At 48.0% G+C, this 19,705-nt stretch overlaps 1 protein-coding gene across 6 annotated transcripts in view; it reads right to left on the bottom strand.

Moving 5' to 3' along the window:
- KCNH6 (potassium voltage-gated channel subfamily H member 6) overlaps nucleotides 1-19,705 on the bottom strand; it is a 139,218-nt gene that overhangs the window by 58,278 nt on the left and 61,235 nt on the right. For 4 of the 6 annotated variants that reach the window (XM_025196870.1, XM_025196872.1, XM_014516986.2 and 1 more), the window contains exon 3: nucleotides 14,575-14,730. In XM_025196870.1, the coding sequence (XP_025052655.1) occupies nucleotides 14,575-14,730 (156 nt within the window). Of the gene's footprint in view, nucleotides 1-14,574; nucleotides 14,731-17,072; nucleotides 17,210-19,705 lie in introns of those variants that run through there. The other 2 variants (XM_025196871.1, XM_025196873.1) reach the window with 2 other exon arrangements.

Here is a 19,705-nt window from a genome sequence, read left to right as displayed (position 1 = left end):
TCTTTCCTGCCTTTGCAGGGGGTCGGACTTGATGATCTATTGAGGTCCCTTCCGACCCTAACATCTATGAATCTAAGATTGCAAGAAGCATGGAGGGACTGAAGCCCCCAAGACAGCTGGATTTCAACACAAAGAACTGGGCACATAGAAACGATGGAAGCAAGAATTCTGTTTGTATACAGAGTTAACCATGGCTGATAAAGAAGAGAAGATGAAGGTAAAGCTGTTTTGCTATCTAGTGGGGGAAAAATGCCGTGAAGTAAGTGCAACACTGATTCCAAGGAACCCGGACACACTCAAACAGTTAATAGAAGCGTTTGATGCATCCTGTGACCCCATGAGACTGTAGAGAGATACCAGTTTTTCACCCAAAACCAAGAGGAAGAGGAAGGAATAGAGGCCTATATCACAGCGCTGAAAACTCTGGCATCCTCATATAACTTTGGAGACATAAAAGGCTCCCTAATCAGGGTTTGGATTGTGTGTGGCACACAGGACTCTGTCCTGAGGGAGACTACTAAGAGAGGTAGATCTAACCCTGGAAAAATGTCACCAAATTGCAAGGGCAGCAGAATTGTCTAAACAAGGGATCAAAACGACATCAACAGCCACATGCACAGAGCAGGTTCACAGACTCAACCTAAAGGACTCTGGAAAGCAGGAACCTGACAGGCCAACTGCAAATGCCAACAATATGGTTCAGTGCATGCGCTGTGGGAAACTACATGGAAGGCAGAAGGACAAATGCCCAGCCTATGGAAAAGAGTGCAAAAAATGTGGAAAACAGAATCATTTCAGGGGTCAGTGTCATAGCCCCCCAAATAGAAAAAAAAAGAGTCCACCCAGTGATGAGGGATCAGGAGACTACAGATAAGGAGGAAGTTTTCAGTGTAAATTTGACAGATTCACAGACTCACAGGATACACACATTACAGATAAAAGCGGGCAACACCCCAGCCATATTTGCAACAATGATGCTAGAGCAAAGACCTGTAAGATTCCAGGTGGATTGTGGAGCCACTTGCGATTTCCTTCCTGTGAATCTATTGAGTAGCAGCATCAAAATGGAAAAATGTCACCAAATGCTGTTAATGTATAACAAAACAACCGTGAGGCCACTGGGAGAGTGCTAGCTGACTAGAAGGAATCCACGCAACAAGAAACAGTACCGCCTGGAATTTATAGTGATTGACAGGGCAAACACCCATCCACTGCTGGGCAGCCGGGCAGCACAGGCCATGGATTTAATTACAGTGCAACACCATAACATCCTCTAGGTCACAGAAGAGTAAAAATGGTCATTAAGTTCACAACCTAACATTCTGTTAAGATATGGAGACATATTCCAGGGCACTGGACTCTTTGAAGGCAAACTGAAGTTAGAAATAGATCCACAGGTGCAACCAATACGACTGCCAAAACACAAAATTCTGCTAGCCCTGCTGAAGCCACTGAAGAAAGAATTGACAAACCTGCAGAAAAAAGGCATCATCACACTAGCTGAAAAAAGCATTGACTGGATCAGCAGCCTAGTAGTAGTAAGGAAACTGCCAGGCAAACTGAGAATCTGCATTGATCCGAAACCACTTAACAGGGCACTCAAAAGAAGCCACTACCCACTGCCGATGATTGAGGATGTTCTATCTGACCTGTCTAGGGCAAAAGTATTCACAGTTTGCGATGTCAAGAATAGATTTGGGCATGTGGAGCTAGATGAATCATCCAGCCACCTGTATCGCTGGTTAAGGATGCCCATGGGGATCAGCCCAGCTCTGGAAATTTCCAGCGGAAGCTGAACCAGGAGCTGGAAGGTCTTCTGGGTATCAAGATTGTGGCTGATGATATTCTTGTCATAGAAGAAGGGGATGATGAAGAAGAGGCGATCCGTGACCAGGATGCCAAACTGCAACAACTCCTTAACAGATGCCAGGAGAGGAATATTAAACTGAATGCTGACAAAATACAGCTGAGAAGAACAGAAGTATCCTAAATTGGACATCTGATGACTTTGGAAGGACTACAAATAGACCCAGAGAAGGTGAGAGCCATTCTGGAGATGCCTAGGCCACTGGATGTCAAAGGAGTCCAGGGATATACCTTATTGGGATAGTTAACTATCTGTCCAAATTTTGTGCACACTTGTCTAATGCTTGTGAGCCACTCAGGTTGCTAACACACACTGATGCAGCCTGGGAATGGGCACAGACCTGAGAGGAGGCATTCAAAAGAATTAAAAAAAACTCATCAGTGAGGCCCCAACACTGAAGTACTACAACACAGCTGAGCAACTAGTACTACTGTGATGCGTCAGAAGGCGGTCTGGGAGCAGTACTGATGCAGAACCAGCAGCACATAGCTTTTGCTAGTAGAGCAATGACTGAAACCAAAAGGAGATATGAACAGATAGAAAAGGAGTTACTGGCGGTATTGTTTGGACTGGAACAATTTCATCAGTTCACGTTTGGACAGTGAGTAGATGTGCAATCAGATCACAAACCATTAGAGATCATAATGAAAAAACTCTTGCTGAGTGCTCCCAAGAGACTTCAACACATGCTGCTGAGACTCCAGGACTATGATGTGAGTATTAAGTACTACCCAGGGAAGTCTCTGAAAGTGGCAGATGTACTAAGTAGAGCATACCTTCCAGAGTGGAGCACAGATGGCTCTGTAGAACAGGAGATAGAGTCCCTTAATATGGTACTAAACTTACCCATCTCCAGAAGCAGTCTCAAAGCAATACAACAGAGTACAGAACAGGATGGTGTGCTACAAGCAGTTAAATGAACCAGCCTAGAGGGTTGGCCACAGCACAAGGCACAAGTACCACCAGAAGTTGCCGCATACTACCAATGGAGGGATGAACTATGTACACAGGATGGAATTCTGTTCAAGGGAGACAGGGTAGTGATCCCAGCAGCTCTGCGGTGAGACATCATGAACCGACTCCATGCTTCACATATGGGAATAGAGTCATGCCTGAGGAGAGCATGGGAGTGCATCTACTGGCCAGGCATGAATGCCCATTTGAGAACATACACGGAGCAGTGTGAGGTATGCAAGCCATACAGTGACAAACAGCAAAAAGAGACATTGAACCCTCATGACATCCCCTCTTGGCCCTGGGAGAAGGTAGGGACTGATTTGTTCAATGTTAATGACAGAAACTATATGGTCACCATAGACTACTATTCCAATTTTTGGGAGGTGGATTACCTCGAAGACACTCAGGCAGGAATGGTGATCAGGAAGCTGAAGGCTCATTTTGCATGGCATAGGATACCTGACACACTGTTCTCAGTCAATGGCCTACAATACATCTCAAAAGAATTCAAATAGTTCTGCACTAGATGGGAAGTCCAGCACAAGACATCATCCCCTGGGTACCCACAAAGCAATGGGAAGGCTGAATTAGCAGTAAAGACAGCCAAGAGACTCTTGTTGAAGGCAAATAAGACTGCAGGGGATCCCTACCTGACTCTACTGGACCATTGCAACACACCCTCCCAGGAATGGACAGTAGCCCAGCCCAAAGATTAATGGGCTGGAGAACTAAGACATTACTCCCCATGAGAGACTGTTTGCTACAACCCCGGGTGGGGGGAGGGGCAACAGTACATGGAAGCAGCTAAAAAAGCAAGTCTCAGCAAGTATCACAGTACAACAAAGGAGCCAGGGACCCAAGACCACTGTGCAGAGGGGAAAAGGTCTGGGTACAACCAGTAAGTCCACATGTGAAAGAACAGCAAAAGGCCACCGTTGAGGGTGCAGTGGCAGATGGATCCTATGATGCTGTCAGAGATAGTGGACAGCGACTGAGACGTAACCAGAAGCAGCTGTGGAGAGCTGGCAGAGCAGAAATACAACTGAGCAAAAGATCCCAGGATCAGGACCAAGACAACTTTGACAACTGGTCAGTCATTGGTGAGCCCCGGATAGGAGAGAAAGACGCCATGGACTCCACAAAGGAAAGAGATACGCAAGCAGAGTCCAGCCTGCAAAACAAAGACATGGACAGAACAGAAGCAGGCGTAGCACCCAGAAAAATCAAACAAACGAGAAGCGGGAGGCTGGTACAACGATCAGCATATCTGGATGACTAAGCATCCTAAAGAACACAGCAGGCCAGCGGTAGAGTCTCGGTCTCCATGGTGGGCTACGTGCTAGCAACCTCTGGCCCAACCAGGGGAATAAGTTAATCATCTGTTTTCAACTGTTGAAAGGAAAGATGTAACAATATGTATGGATCTCAGAGGCAAAACCAGCAGCAGCAGAAAGGAGGAATCTGAAGGAGGAACAGAAGTGAGGGTGAGGAGACAGGAAAAACAAGAGAGTTAGAGAGGCTGGGGGAGAACAGCAGGCCCTGTAACAGCTGTAAGAAACTGCTATAATAAAGACCCTGTTTATATTAAGTAGAGATCTGTTTCTTGATTACCTAGACAAGCTCACATGAAACACACTGTCTGGAGGAGCCCTCCCCCCTTTGTTAAAGTTGGAAGGTGTGGACTGAATGAGGCAGGGGGTTGCAGGAAGAAGCAAGAGGATATCAGGTGGAGAGGAAGAACTAGTTCCTCTGTGTCAGGCTTTTCCAGACTTTCCACGTGATTCTGGGCAAGTTACTTAAATCAAACTTCTCAGAAGTAAGCACTAATTGTGTGTTCCTCATTTTCCTGATGCCTAACGTGAGCCCTGTGGGTCTGATTATCAGAAAAGCTGGGCATTCACTGCTGTAGCTGAAGCCATTGGGTGTTGGACCATATATAGTGCTGTGTGCTCCTTAGCCCTCCAGATCCAAGGTGCTTCAGACAGCGCACCCAAACTAATGGGTACTTTTGCCCTCAATCTTTCTGGGCTTCAACTCTCATCTGTGAAATGGAGATAATGCCACTTCTGAATCTCACTGGAGTGTTGTGGAAAGACTTTCATTACAGTTCATCAGGCTTTCAGATGCTCTTGGGATGAGCACTACAGAAAAGCCCAACAGGAAATCAATGATTCTGTGTGCAGAACAGGGTTTGCATAGTGCACAGAGCCCATGAAGTGAACAGTGGGGAAAACAAAAATACAAAACAGCCACTCATTAAGTGACCTGGGTACATGCTGTGTGCTCAGTGAGCTGGGGTCCTATGGACACATTGCATGTGTTCATGAAAGTTGAGACTATCATGACGCACCCATACAAGAGGCTAGACTAAAGCAGAACATGCAGTTCTGGCATCTCCTACCCCAGAGCACAGGACTTGGCAATCTTAATAAAGGTATTTTAACATAAGATTTAGTGCGCACACACAATGTACTCTTCAGGGTGTGTACACACAATCTATTTAATTCATACCTGCATAAACTCTATAGTCACACAGATTGGAAATGTTAAATAATTATTAATCTATGAGCATCTATATTAATATTCTAAATACAGTACACTTCAGCTACAATGATCATGGTTAGAAGGTATAAAATAGGTATGCTCCAACATTAATTTAAAATGTACTGATACATATATTTGAATATTAATACCCCAAAATAAATACAGACATGCATTTACAGACATTGATTTACATTACTTCATATATATTTAAAAATGTACACATATATTAGAAATAAATATCACATATGTGTATACTTTTTGGTATAAAATTTGCTTGCTTATTAATTGTGCTAGTGTAAAAATCTCTTATCTATATACGTTTATGTTACTAATACACACCTATAAATACAGCAGTCTACATAGTTTGAGTGTATACACTTTTTAATGGTAAAGCATTTAAATTTCATGTTAAAGTATAGATACTACATTTATTGTAAACATTCCCAAAGTAGCTAAATTGTGCAACATTAATGGTAGGTCACTACATTTTAAATGTATTGTTCATCCAAATGCATACAGGTATACATACATTTCATACATACGCACACTACAGATTGCATAAAACCCTCCAAACTGATCTGTTATTGCATCTAATGTTACATCTAACATTAATCAGTATTATTCACATTTATTCATACCATATACATTTATATATTTAAAATGCCTCATGCTACATGTATATTGTTCAATGCATCTACATATGCGTATATTTGTATTAAGATGTATGTTGGTTATTTGTATTGTTAAATAGCATTTAGGAAGCAGTGATTAGGCTTTTAAAAGGTTCCTCTCTCTCTCTCTCTCTCTCTCTCTCTCTCCACCCTTCCTAAATTCAGGCTAGGGGTTGGACTACATGACCTATGGAGGTCCCTTCACCCCTACTTCTCTATGATTGTATGAATTCCACCCAGTTCATGCAAGCCCCTGAAACACTTGCACTACACCCACATTCTCAAAACTAAATGAAGTGTGCCAGTGTTTGTAGGAACATGGCCTTAGACTGCAAACTCTGTTCCTGATGCAGCAAGGCTGAGATCTTTATCTAACTGGCAAGGTAATATGAAGAGCCATAAGACTACAGGGTTCCAGTGTACATCTCTGCAACAGCACCACATGCATCATTTCTTCTGGGACCAGTGCAAGAACACAGCAAAGCACACTTTCTGAAACAAGCCCTATGTTCTTGTCACCTCCAAGGAATTCCAGTCCCATTGACAAGGGCACATTTAGAGGCTTTCCATGTCCCCCAGCTTTGAAGCAGGTTGCAATTCCTCCCCTGGTACCCCTCCTCCTCCCCTTTGCAATTGTTTGAGTGGAGATGGTCTCCACATTCAGGTCAGTTCTTGGATTTCATAAGCACCCAAGATTTGTCATATGGGGTCAGCGTACAGGTCCATCCAGCCCAGTATTCTGTCTCTTAGTGGCAGAGTGAATGCCAAAATGCAGAGTATTTATGCAGAGCTTGTCTCCACTAATCTACCCTCCTGCCCTTTCCCCCTGCTGCTTCCAGCACTCGGAGGACTAGAAAGTTCTAATTGGGAAGCTGCACCCCTAACTATCGTGTTTCATACCCACAGATGGATATTTCCTACATTAATCTGTTCAACCTTCTTTGGAGCTGGTTAAATGACCAGCCTTTATAGCATCCTGCAGCAATGAGTTCCAGCAGCTAATTACACACTGTGTGAAAAAAAACAACTTCCTTCACTTTGTTTTCCATCTGCTCCCTAATCACTTCCTTGTATGACCCCTAGTTCTAATACGGTGAAAGAAGATAAACAGTAAATCCCTATGGATGTTCTCCATGCCATTCATGCTTTTAGATTTCTTGTCAAAGATCTCTTATTTCACCCTGCTGGTGACCAGGGGAATTTAGAAGTAAGGCTAGTCTTTTGTTCACTGAGACAGGAAAGAAGGGAGACAGACACACAGGACACTGAGACGTTCAAGCCCCTGCTCTAACTCATGGTGCTTTACATAACACTCACCTGCTGGGTCAGGGGCGAGGGGATCGAGCCTGCCTGTAGGAGTCTGGGGAGCCTGCCTGCAGCTGAGGAGCTGCCCCTCTCCTCCAGCCCCGTCCCCCACTCTCAGCTCAGGGGCTGTCTGCAGGATAGGAAGGAGAAAGGGGAGGGGGAGCAAGCTGCTGGCTGGGGTTTACCTGGCCTGAAGTGGGGCGGGGGAAGCTGGGAGGTGGGGGGGCTCCAATCTACCCACTCCCCACTCCAGCTCAAGCTGGCCAATCCCCAGCCCACAGCTCGCTTCCCCTCCCCGTTCTCTCCTGCTGACAACCCTGATCGTGCCTCAAATTAATCCTAGGGAACACAAGTTCCCTAAGGCACTCCAAAGTGAAGCGTCTTCATTTGATTCTTCATTTGATGACGGTTAATTTGTCATATGACTGGCCACTTTAAAAGCACTTTGCAGCTATGCACTTATGTCACAGCACGGCTGTAAAGCACTTTCAGGGGGCTGTGGGCTGATGGCACGAGAAATGTAACTTCTGTCTATGGCCAGGGTATATGGACTGGCAAGGACAGGCATGAGAGTCTCTCTCACCCACATCACAGGGGAAGACACCAAATGTGGAAAAGGACTCAGGCTGCCAGTTGTAGAGAGTCCTTGTCAGCTTCTCCCATGGGAGAGTGCTTTTTGCCCTGTCCTTCCTGGGTTGGAGGAGCAGGGAAATACTACAGCTTCCTGTGATCATGATATGGGAGGTAAATGCACTGACTGCCCCTGGTACCACCTGCAATAACTAAAGTGAAGTTCTCTGTGTGGGTGACATTGCTGCCCTCTGCTGGGATAGGTCCTAGAGTGTAAGTCCTGTAGGATGTATACTGGTAAAAGAGACTCCCTTCCTTTGCTAGTTTGCAGGGCCAACTGTACAGTGACATTAGAAGGGTTGCAAGTCCTGCTCTGCTGTCACCTCTATGTCCCCATGGCCACTGTGTGCAGTTTAGCAACATATGTGGGCTTCTCAAATGGCCACACATTGGTTACCAAGCTGCTGTAAGTGCCCAGGTGCTGATTGGGGTCAGATGCGATACACAAGCACAGAGGTGGAAGTCACAGTGGAGGACTGGAGGAAGGGGGAGAAGGGAGGGTGGCTGCAGAAGGAATCCAGTTTAAACCTTCATACTCTCTGCTTCCTTCAGCTCAGCATGTGGGACTGTGTTTGTTCTGGTTTTTTTGGCTCACTGCTCTTCTGGCTTTCATCAAACGCCAGAGCTTCAAGCCAGCCCGCTTAGTATGACTGGGTTGCTCAGATCATCACCTCACAGGCATTTCTATTTGGACTTTCACATGGGCTGATAAACAACAAGGGACAGATTTTCCAGGACCTGATTTCCACTCCGGGGCCAGTTCGAACTCACCTCCCATTAGGCTCCTAATAAAGACAAGGCGTTCCAAAAAACTCAGCACCTAAACTCAGTAGAGGGAATGGGACAGGTGAATACTGTTATGGTGAAGATTGCTCAAGACAGCCACGGGATCCAGACAACCACAGGCCTTATAAAATTATTGGGTGTGGCCCTTTGGGCTCAACAGAAGGAGAACAGTATCCTTTATGTAGTGAAGGGAGTTGTACATGATGGGGACCGCAGTCCTAGGACTAAGCCAGGCAGGAGGTAAGAGCTACACTAGGAAGATTATAGTTTCATAGTTGGTAGGATCGGAAGGGACCTGAGCAGATCATCAAGTCCAACCCCCTGCCATGGCAGGAAAAAGTACTGGGGTCAAATGACCCCAGCAAAGTGTTCATCTAACCTCCTCTTAAAGACCCCCAGGGTAGGAGCCAGCACCACTTTGCTTGTAATTTGGTTCCAGATCCTAGCCACCCTGACTGTGAAGTAGTGCCTCCTGATATCTAGCCTGAATCTACCCTCTGCCAGCTTGTGACCGTTATTTCTAGTCACTCCTGGTAGTGCTTGGGGGAACAGGGACTCCCCCAATGCCTGCTGGTCCCCTCCGACTAGTTTGTAACAGGCCACTAGATCCCCCTTCAGCCTTCTTTTGTGAAGGCTGAACAGGTTCAGGTCCCGTAGCCTCTCCTTGTAGGGCCTGCCCTGCTGCCCCCGATCATGCGGGTGGCCCTCCTCTGGACCCGCTCCAAGTTGTCCACATCCCTCCTGAAGTGCGGCGCCCAGAACTGGACACAGTACTCCAACTGTGGCCTGACCAGTACCGCATAAAGGGGGAGGATCACCTCCTTGGACCTGCTCGAGATGCATCTGTGGATGCATGACAAGGTGTGGTTGGCCTTCCTGACTGCGTCCCCACACTGTCGGCCCATGTTCATTTTGGCATCAATAATGAGTCCAAGATCCTTTTCTGCCTCTGCACTGACGAGAAAGGAGTTCCCCAGCCTGTAGGTATGCTGCTGGTTCTTCCTCCCCAGGTGCAGCACCTTGCACTTGTCAATGTTGAACCCCATCCTGTGCTCATCCTCCCACCCCTGTAACCTGCCTAGGTCCAATTGCAGCCTATTCCTGCCTTCTAGCATGCCCACATCCCCCCACATCTTAGTGCTGTCAGCAAATTTGAACAGGATACTTTTTACCCCCTTGTCCAAGTCACTGATGAAGATGTTGAACAGTGCGGGTCTGAGGACCAAGACCTGGGGGACTCCACTGCCCACATCCCTCCAGGTCGAAAATGACCTATCCACCACCAATTAAAAGGAGCTTCCCTGACTGCAAGCTCACCAACTGGGATAATAGTTGCAGACTGTGTGTGTGGGAGCAAGATGCACTTGTGAGTATGACCATGAGACCAAACAGAGGGAAAAGACTTCTGGGGTAAAGAACTCATGGGAGTAGCAGATCTGGGAATATCTGAGAAAAGGAATTGCCTGCTGTTGTCGGCTTCTTATGGTTCAAGAAAATGGGACTTTGTGCACATTCTTTATAAATAAACAATTTTACACAGAGAATAAACCCAACATGTCCACAAAGAAACATTGGTACGATGTTCCAAATTTTGCCTAAATGCTTAGGCCAAAGGGTCAACAATATCATACTAACCATTTGCATTAGCTGAACTAAAATGCTTCCTAGCAGATGTAGAAGTGACAGTAACAATCAGTTGCAGTTATAACAGCTCCAACACCTTGATCTATGATTTTCTGAAACATTCCTTTTTTAGGACAAAGGTTTCCAGGCATGGAAAGGTAAGTGAACTTTTAAAAGAAACCTAAAGGAGAATGTGAGTCATTTTGAATTCGGAGGAGCAAAGAGAAACACAAAACTAAACTCTGACCTAAAAAATATATCATGCATTTTTCCAACCAACAGTCACAACTCAGAAACAGAAAGATTTTGAAGTCTGCAATGCTCTGAAGGTCACAATATGTATGATCATATGTGGAACCAGACTGATGACAAAGTTGGAAGATGTGGAAAAATTATTTCTCGGTATGGGCATCTCTAAAGCAGTTATTCTGTAACATCTCTGGCACATCCAGGATGCACAATGCTATCCTAAAGACATGAAAAACTCACTATTCTGAAACCAGGCTGAGAAATATTTATGCTTTCAAGTGATGATAGAAAAGAATCACAGAGTTGCTTTCTTCCAACACTGAACAAGAAGCTCTAATACAATAAAGTGAAAAGCAAAACTGCCCTCTCTGCTTCATTGTAAACCTTCTTCCTGGAAGTATCTGAGGTCTCCCTTGCCTGGCTGCAGGCAACACAGACAGGAAGACAAGTGTTCTTCAATTACCCCTAGCACATTGCCCAGTGCATCGTGGGTGCACACAGCCCTGGCCTTGATTCTTCACTGTTCTGTGCTGGATGTTGCCACTCACACCAAAGAGGAGTGGGTGTTACCACTCTGGTAACGTTACCACTCTGGTAACATTTCACACCCACTTTGTACTGGTGTAAATAACTATCTGAGCTGCAAGGCAGGGGAGAATCAGGCCCTAAACAAACAGCACAAAGCTTTCACACCACACCCAGGTCTCTAATCCTTTTCATTACTGACAATGGGATGTGCAACCCTTGCAGTTGCACTTTCAGTGGCATCAATTGGGGCAGCATCTGCTGCCATCACTCCTAGCCTGTTGCTGTTGGCTTAGGGCAGTGGTTTTCAGTGGTTTCAGGGTCAGGTCAACCCTCCACAACTTTTCTGAATGTGATAGCACCCCTCATTGAGAACCACTGCCATGCTCAACTTAGCTCAGAAGTTCTCAACCAGGTGCTCCTGCACAAGGTAAAACTGCCTCATGTACTAGCTGTACATCCAGACTGGGAATGGCAGTGGCATGCATGATGGGCGGGAAAGCCAGCCTGTGCTGCAGCCCTTTCTGGTTCGACCCTGCATCTCCTGGGCACAGAGATACATGGAATAGGTGGAAGCGTCCTGCGTGCCTTTTTTCCGTGAGGAGTGAGAGTGGGGGCGCACTTGGGGAAGAGCCGCCGCTTGAGCCAGCTCCTGTCAGCTTTGGGGTTATCAAAGAACCCTAATGCAGGAGGAGTATGCACATGTCTCAGCCCTGCATATGGGACAGTTTTACCTGGCTGCAGCAGCAGCACCTCTATCGCAGCACCCCAGGGGGTGTCTCAGGGCATCCCGGGGTGCCCAGCACCCCTGCTGAGAAACACTACCCTATGTGCTCCCACCTCCTTGGATGCGTCCCATACATGCACCGAGGGTACAGGGATCACAGCCCAGGGTGGAAGGGCCACATGGAGTTATAGGAGATTGACTCTTTATAGCTGGGTGGGGTAAGGGTACATGGGAAATATACTGGACCTGAGGTTTTGTAGGAGACTAGTCAGTTCTGAGCCGTTGATCCCAAATCTTGGCCTTCCAAAGGGCAGCTGTGGCCCCATAGCTTTGGGGAGAAGAGAAGACAAACTGTGCCTGCAGGAGTAGTGCTAGGTCAGCTAGCCAGCAACCAGACCAAAAGAGCATGTGGTGTTTCCCTCACTGATGGGTCCCAAGGCAATGATGCAAGCACAGCTTTGAATAGGGCTGCAGGACACAGGAAGACTTTGGGCCCCTGTCTGCATTCCAAACTAATACAGGCCTGCCACTGAGTCTCAGTGCAATGTGGTTTTCTTAAATCCCCGCCTAGCATCAGTGCTCCTGGAAGAGATGTGTGGCTACACCACACCATCTGCACAGAACGATGCTCTGTGTGCTGGAGCATCATTTGTATAGGATGAAGAACTAGTTTACTCCCTGGAGGATGTTTCAAATGCTCACTTAAGCTGATCCCACTGTCATCAAGACAAACCTGGACTGCTCACAGCACAAACTGATGTGGGTTCAGGCTGATTCCACCTGTGCACAAGTACACACCACAAGCCAACAAATGGGGAAAGGACACAATACAGTCCACTGCCTGGAAATATATTTAGAGGGCAGCATCACATCATCTAGTTTCCATAATAACTTGACTAGCAGTGCTAGATTTTAAATATATTCTCTACAGCTGAGGACAATATCCACAGAGCAGACAATCCATAAGACAGGAAGTATTTTAGAATATAAAGATGGACAGTGCTTCCTCAGAGATCCTCAGAGCATTATTCCCAGTCCTGGCACTAAGCTGCTGTTTGATCCTGGGTAAGCCACTTTCCTTCTCTGAGTTTCTGCTGTTTCCTTCCTGGTCCAGTCAGACTGCAAGCTCCTTGGGGCAAGCACTATGACTGTGTGTCTATACAGTTCTCTGATCTTGGAAGAGAAATCCAAGTGTCACTCTAACACAAGCAGTGCTATGAATCTGCCTTGGAACTTATGGGCAGAATTTGGTCCTCTTGGCTCTGGGCTCCTGAGAAATTTGTTTCCTACCAGGGGTTGAAATAAGGACAAAACCCTAAGGAGTGCATCCTGGTGGGCTGCAAACAGAACCAGCTAGGTAGGCCACAGGTGAGCCATGGGTGGACAGGAGAGGTGCAGACTGGTGGGAAAATAATGGATACTGCCCCCAGCTTCCAGTAGTACACTGGAAATGAGAAGGCTGAGCTGGGCTCAAGGGGCTGAGCAGCCTATGGAGGGAGAAGCATGCAGGACAGGTGGGGGCACAGGTACTATATGTTGAATATATATCCTGCTTCTAGCAAAGTCCAGGAGTGGGTAGGGATTATAGAGGGTTACATAGTACACACATACAGCAGGGGTATGCACAGAGAAGGAGCAGGTATAGACAAGTTAGAGAGCAAGTTAAAGAGAAAACACAGCTTGGGAGGGCTGGGGCTGCACACAAGGCATGAGATTTGCTGCTAGATATGTGTGTGGGGACTGATTGCGTATGAGCAGCAGGGACTCTATGTGTTCCTATACATTTGCAGAGAGGCTGCTCCAACGCACTGTAATTACAGTGCGTTGGAGCAGCCTTGATTAATCGAGTCTGCTGGAGCATGGTAATTACTGCACTCCAGCAGACTCCAGTGTCACGTGTATCAGGGTCCTTGCACTGAAAAATGGCAGTGAGGTGCTTTAAATCAAAGCTGGTTCAATGTGCTTTAGTTCAAAGAACCCCACCACCATTTTTTAGTGCAGGTACACTGATACATGTGCTGTTCCAGGCACTTGCAATTGCAGAAGACTGGAAACAGTGATCCAGGTGGGCCCAGGTTATAGTCCTGTGCTCCTAAGGGCTGGGCATAGTGTGTGTGGAGCAGAGGAAGAGATGTGTAATGTCATAGACAAAGCCTGGCAACCAGGGCTTGGCTGAGCTGTACAGGAGGTCTAAGTTATAAGTGAGGTTGGAGGGCAGGGCTTGGGCATCTGAGTTCTGGCTGTGGAGCATGCTGAGGAAAAGGCTAGGTGTGGGGAAGGCCAGCTGAGGGCAAGATGTCTAGGGGGTCCATTTCCCCTGGATGATGGTTCTACCTCAGGATCCCCAGCATCAGCTGTCTTTAGGCCACAGGGTGGCGACTCCATCGTTCCCTGTGCAGAAATGCTTCCTCCTCCTCCTCCCCTCACTGCACAGTACTGGCTCTCCATGGATCTGGGCTTAGCAGTAGCAGAGTCTCTGAGAACTTCCTTCGGTCATGGACTGCTCCCCTGAACCTTCAGCAAGATAGCCACCCAAAGTCAGGGGTAAGGGCCCTGTTCCAAGCCACCAGGCTGCCTGTCCCCCAATGGCAGGCACCTCTGAGTTCCAGAGAAAATTCCAGGATTAGATTTGCCAAGCAGAGCTGAAAGCCCACCAACACACTGACTCAGGGTCCCAGGGCAACACTTACCTGAGCGCCAGCTCTGGGACAGCCGATGGTGGAAGCTCCGGCTGGCGCTCTTGGCCATGAGCTCTGCCAGGTCTTCAAAGTTGAGGATGAACATAATGACAGACCCCTCCTCGTTCTTCACTGGAACCACGTCCACCAGGCACCGCAAGCACGATGCTGCCATGGGAAAGGGAGAAGGGGTCAGACTGTGCCTGGGGGAAGGGAACCTACAGCCCCTGTGAGCCCTGTGCTTGGGTCTACTACGTGCTCAAGAGCATGAGACCCCTGGGGAGGTTTGGGATGACATCCTATATGGTGCAGCTAGTGAGAACCATTCTCGGCTCTAGGAAGGTGGCTGTGATGCTAGCAGTGCCTCTCTGTCTTCCTCCAGTGGCTGAAACATGGAGAGAGGTTTGTGAGTCTGCCCCTGGCTCCAAAGCAACAGATTCCAAGCAGTAGAGGCTTCTGCTTCCAAGGGCAGAGGTCCCAGAGTCAGTCCTGAAGATGGTCCAGGACTTCCATCTCTGAGACAGTTAAAACAAGCTCCTACCTAGGGGTGACCCCACAGGCTGCTATGGCAGAAGGGGAATGACTGTGACACCCTACCCATGAGGCTCGCTCTGGACTGGTATGGGGTACAGTGCCCTGGCTTTGAGTACTCAGTGCCCAGAGACTAATATACCTGCTGCTGGTGGGGAAGGGTGACTGAGGGATAGAGACCTGGGATCAGGGACCTGGAGGGGCATGGTCATGGTCCAGCTTGCCTACCTGTTGTCTACAGTGTTGCTCTATTTCTGCTGCATGAGGCTTGCCCCACTCAAACTGAAGCAGGCAATGTGCATGACAGACTACTCCCTGCCAATGCTCACCCCAGGGGATTGGCAAGGAGCTAGATGAGGGGCTACAGTTTTCAGCCAGGCCAGGGGATTCTCAGTGACTTGGGCACTCAGAACTAAGCTGGCTCTTTGCCCCAAGCACCACTCTGGCCTTTGTCCCACTCTCCAAATTGAACTCTCCTGAGGTCTCCAAGGGTCTGGGATTCCTCCCCTTTCCCAATACCAGACAGAAAGGGAGGAGCAGAGGCAGTCATTCTGGAGATCACTGGTTTGGTACCTGGAGTGAGTTCACATGGCAGTTATAAGGAGCATCACTGGCAAGGGCCTCTGGCTTTCAGCCTAGAGCAGGAGCATTCTGTGGGGACTGTAGTGGCTTCCCAGAGACCCCACTGGATGCATTTTCCTGCTGCATGACCAGTGTGGGACCCCCCCCACTGCTGTGCAAATTGACCCCATCCCTCAATGCTGCTACCATTGTACTGGTGATTTCCCACTTGCCCCACTGCTGCAGTGTGAGCAGAACCCTTCCTCCTTTCCCCACTTCTGCCACATGAATTTTCCTGTTGCCACCATCATGTGGGCATTCCCCCCTACCCCATCACGTGAGATCCTGCTGCTGCCATGACTACGCATCCCCCACCTGCTGCTGCTACTCAAGTAGCCCAAGCCCCGCACCCGAGCTCCTGAACTGGTGCTGTTGCACAGGCAGCAAGCTCACCGAGCCTCCTGACACACTGCCCTGCCCCAGAAACCCTGGCCACTGCCACTGCAGCAGCTGGAGCAATGGAATCAGCAGCAGCCATAGAGAAGCCCAGGGGCTGCACATTAACCTCTCATGGGCTTAATGCAGCCCACCAGCTGCCAACTGGACAGTTCTGCCTTAGAACTACATATGTGCATTGCTATAGCTTGAACCAAGAGCCTGGGCTCCTTGGCCAGGCCTGTAATGGACTCAAACTGATTGTGGGTCAGGCACCTGTGGCACTCACCAGTCAAATCTGTCCCACAAATTGTCTTTGTCCCCCTGTCCCACAGTGTGCACCGTGCACCACTCGGGAAGCCGTCTGGTCACAAGGTAATATCCCCTGGGGCTGGGGATTCTTGGCAAGCCCCTTGGGCACCCAGCCCTTAATCCCTGAGGTTTGTTCCTTTGAGTAATTAACTGTAACCTGATAGCAATGGGATCAGAGCAGTGGGAATGCACAGGAAGAGACTTGCTGTCCACCGTGGCTCACCGTACCTGGGGTCTTGTGCTGGCTCAGTATGCCCAAAAGAGCAACTGCAGAAGCAAGAATGCCCAAGTCATCTGGATCCCATGACACATGGATGTGAATGGCTGAGAGGATTTGGGTCCAGATGGGCATCAGCACAGTGTCCACTAGCATTTACCAACCACCCCTGCAGCTTTGCCCCACAGGCCCCACAACTTCACCATTCCCTGCAGCTCCCCTGCACTGAGCAGTCCCAGAGACCCCCTACATCTGCCCCTCTTCCTGCCCCGTGTCACTCACCAGCTTCCCAAAGAACCTCTTAACACATTCTCTTCTTTCCATCCATTAACCCTTCCCAGACCCCCACTCCATACCCTCCCCAAGGGACACCACATCCTCTTAGAGAAGAGAGCTCCTGGTTCAATAAGGTCAGTCCCTGTTATCACAGACATCTCATTACAGAGTCCCTTACTTCAGCTGATCCAGCTCCATCCAAAGAGCAAGCACAGGCCTTGCCCCCAAGGCCACTGTAGGGACACTGTAGGGAGGCTGCTCCCAGACCTCTCTCTTCTGGTGGGTAGAGTCCTCCTCCTCATTCCCAGCCTAAATCCATTTGTGGACAGTTCAAACCCCGTTGTTACTGTGAGAGCATTGTCTTTTACCTTAAATAGCTCTTCTCCCTCTCTAGTGTTTGCCTTAATGTATTTATAGAGAGTTATCACATCCCCTCTCAGCCAACACTCTACTGGGATAAACAAGCCAAGTGCCTTTCTTCTCCTCTTTTAGCACAGGCTCTCTAGTCCTTGCTTAGTCCAGCAGCTCTGCACCTGGACCAGCTGGAGCTCTTCTCTCTTGAACCCAGGTGACCAGAACTGTACACTGGATTCCAGATGAGCTCTCAACAGTGCCTTGTGCATTATTACAGCTGGAATATATCACTTGATACATCCTAGCATAGCATTTGCCTTTTTCACAGCTGTATCACACTGAGTATTCTCATTATGACTGGCTAATGCCTTCAGGTCTTTCTCCTTTTTCTAATTCATGAGGTCCCAGATCCCAGTACTTTGTAGCATTAAGCTCCCTCCTATTTCTATTACTCCAGTCCTCAAGGACATCCTTCTCTCCCTCTATGATATTCTGATCTTCCCCTGTATTGACAACGCCTCTCAATTTGATTGATCAGAAAAGTTCATTATCACATACCTATAGTTTGTGCCATGGTCACTGATAAAAATATTAAATAACAACTGTCCCAAGACAGAGCCTTGAGGCACTTCACTACACACCTCCATCCAGCTTGATAATTCCCTTTTCAGCATAATCAGCTGTCATTTCCCTTGCACCCAGTTCCTCACCTCCCTGACAACTGTGGTGTTAATCTTGTACGTTTCTGCTCTCCCCACACTCACCTGCCACTCCTCAGTCTCTAGTTCCAGCATTTCCTAGAGTCTGACAATATGCCCACTCCTCAAGCTTTTGTAAGCTTTGAACAGTTGTAACCTCATTAGTCTCTATGCTGGCCCAGGGCCTCACTTCTTTCCCCCACCTCCCAAACTGTCATCCCCTCTAGTCAGCAGCCTCAGGCACCTCACGTTAGCCTCTGAGCTCCCCCAAATCATGAAACATGCTGGCCTCCTTGCATGGTTATGAGCAGAGACTAAGCAGACATAAGTAGCTACTCTCCAGTGGGTGCAAACAAAGCTTTTCACCATGTTGGTGGCCCAAGAGAGAATAACTCTTCCAGGATGGTGCAACAGAAGGGGGATAGTGAGTGGCTGAAACAGTGCTCAGTCTTGCCTTGGTTCAACACCCCAGCAGCATCCTGGCCACACCCCAGCCAAGTAGGCAATTTTTCCAAGCACTCAGCAACGAGCAGGATCAATGTCTACAACAAAGTAAATTGGGCCAAGACATTCTGGAGAGATGAATGCATCAGATGTTTCTCCTGGACTAGATACACCTCATCCAGCACACAGCCACACTTCCTGACAAGACTTGGATAGTAAATTCATGGGACAAGAAAAGAACAAGCGTGAAGAAAGGCCTTCTGTGCTGGCTGATTGGAAGGGGGCCACCTGCTGAGGCAAGGAACGCAGCCCTCTGCAGGTTTGCTCAGCACCACAGTCAGAGGAGACTCCCTGGGGAAAAGTCCGACACTCCCAGCACCAGGACAAATCAATATTTTTCCTAAGGCTGTGTAAAGACACTGTCACTGCCTCTGAACCCACTGAACTTGGGGGTATATTTATTTTTAGAGGGGCTGGGCTGGATTATGAGCTGATTTTACAATGGTAAGTCTGATCAGAACTGGTCATTCCCTTCTCCTAGAGCCACAGTTCTTCCCACCCTAGCTCTTGTCAAAGCAAAATAATGCACTCTGGACCTCTCTCATTAAAGAACAGGAGCATAATTCACACCAGTCCATGTGACTTCACAGACTACTGGCCTTGCCAAGCAAACCTGGTATTGCTCTTTGATGAAGTTATAACTCTGGCTGATGAAAAGCATCTGGACATCATGCCCTGAGGCGTCTGCAAGGAGCTGGATTCAATCCTGCCTGACACTGTGATTAAGGAGCTAATACTAAACATACTTAATAGGAGAAAAGCCAGTCAGGATTTCTGTGATGAGACATGCTCTTGGGAAAGCAGGGCACTCCAGCCAGGATATTTTTCAGGATGTACAGGTTTCTGCCAGAGGTCTGAGGTCCAAGGAGAGAGGGGGCATCTTTAAAGTGACTAGAGACAGAGGAATCCAAGGCCTGGCCTTGTCAAACTCAAAAGAGATGGATTGCCATAATTCCATCTCACAGAGTCAAAAAGTTTTTGTGGCCAGATCAGCAGCAGTAGCAATGTCCTGGCCCTCTGGACCTTTTCTTCACAGGCACTAGGACCCTGGAACCCTTCCCAGTGTGAAGCCAAATGAAGTTTGATTCTCTCCCAGACTGACCTCCACCTTTCCTACTACACAAAACAACCTCCTTCAGTCTGTTCCACCCCCACCTTGCGGTCTCTCACCTTTGTAGACATCCAGAAACCACCCAGCTGAGTCTCATTACTGGACAGAGCAACTGGGCCCCCTGATGAAAAGCACCAGCAGGAA

Source organism: Alligator sinensis, unplaced genomic scaffold, assembly GCF_000455745.1.
Source record: "Alligator sinensis unplaced genomic scaffold, ASM45574v1 scaffold444_1, whole genome shotgun sequence".
NCBI lineage: Eukaryota > Metazoa > Chordata > Crocodylia > Alligatoridae > Alligator > Alligator sinensis.
Note: the sequence above shows the minus strand (reverse complement) of the source record. Positions and strands in the feature narration are given on the sequence as shown.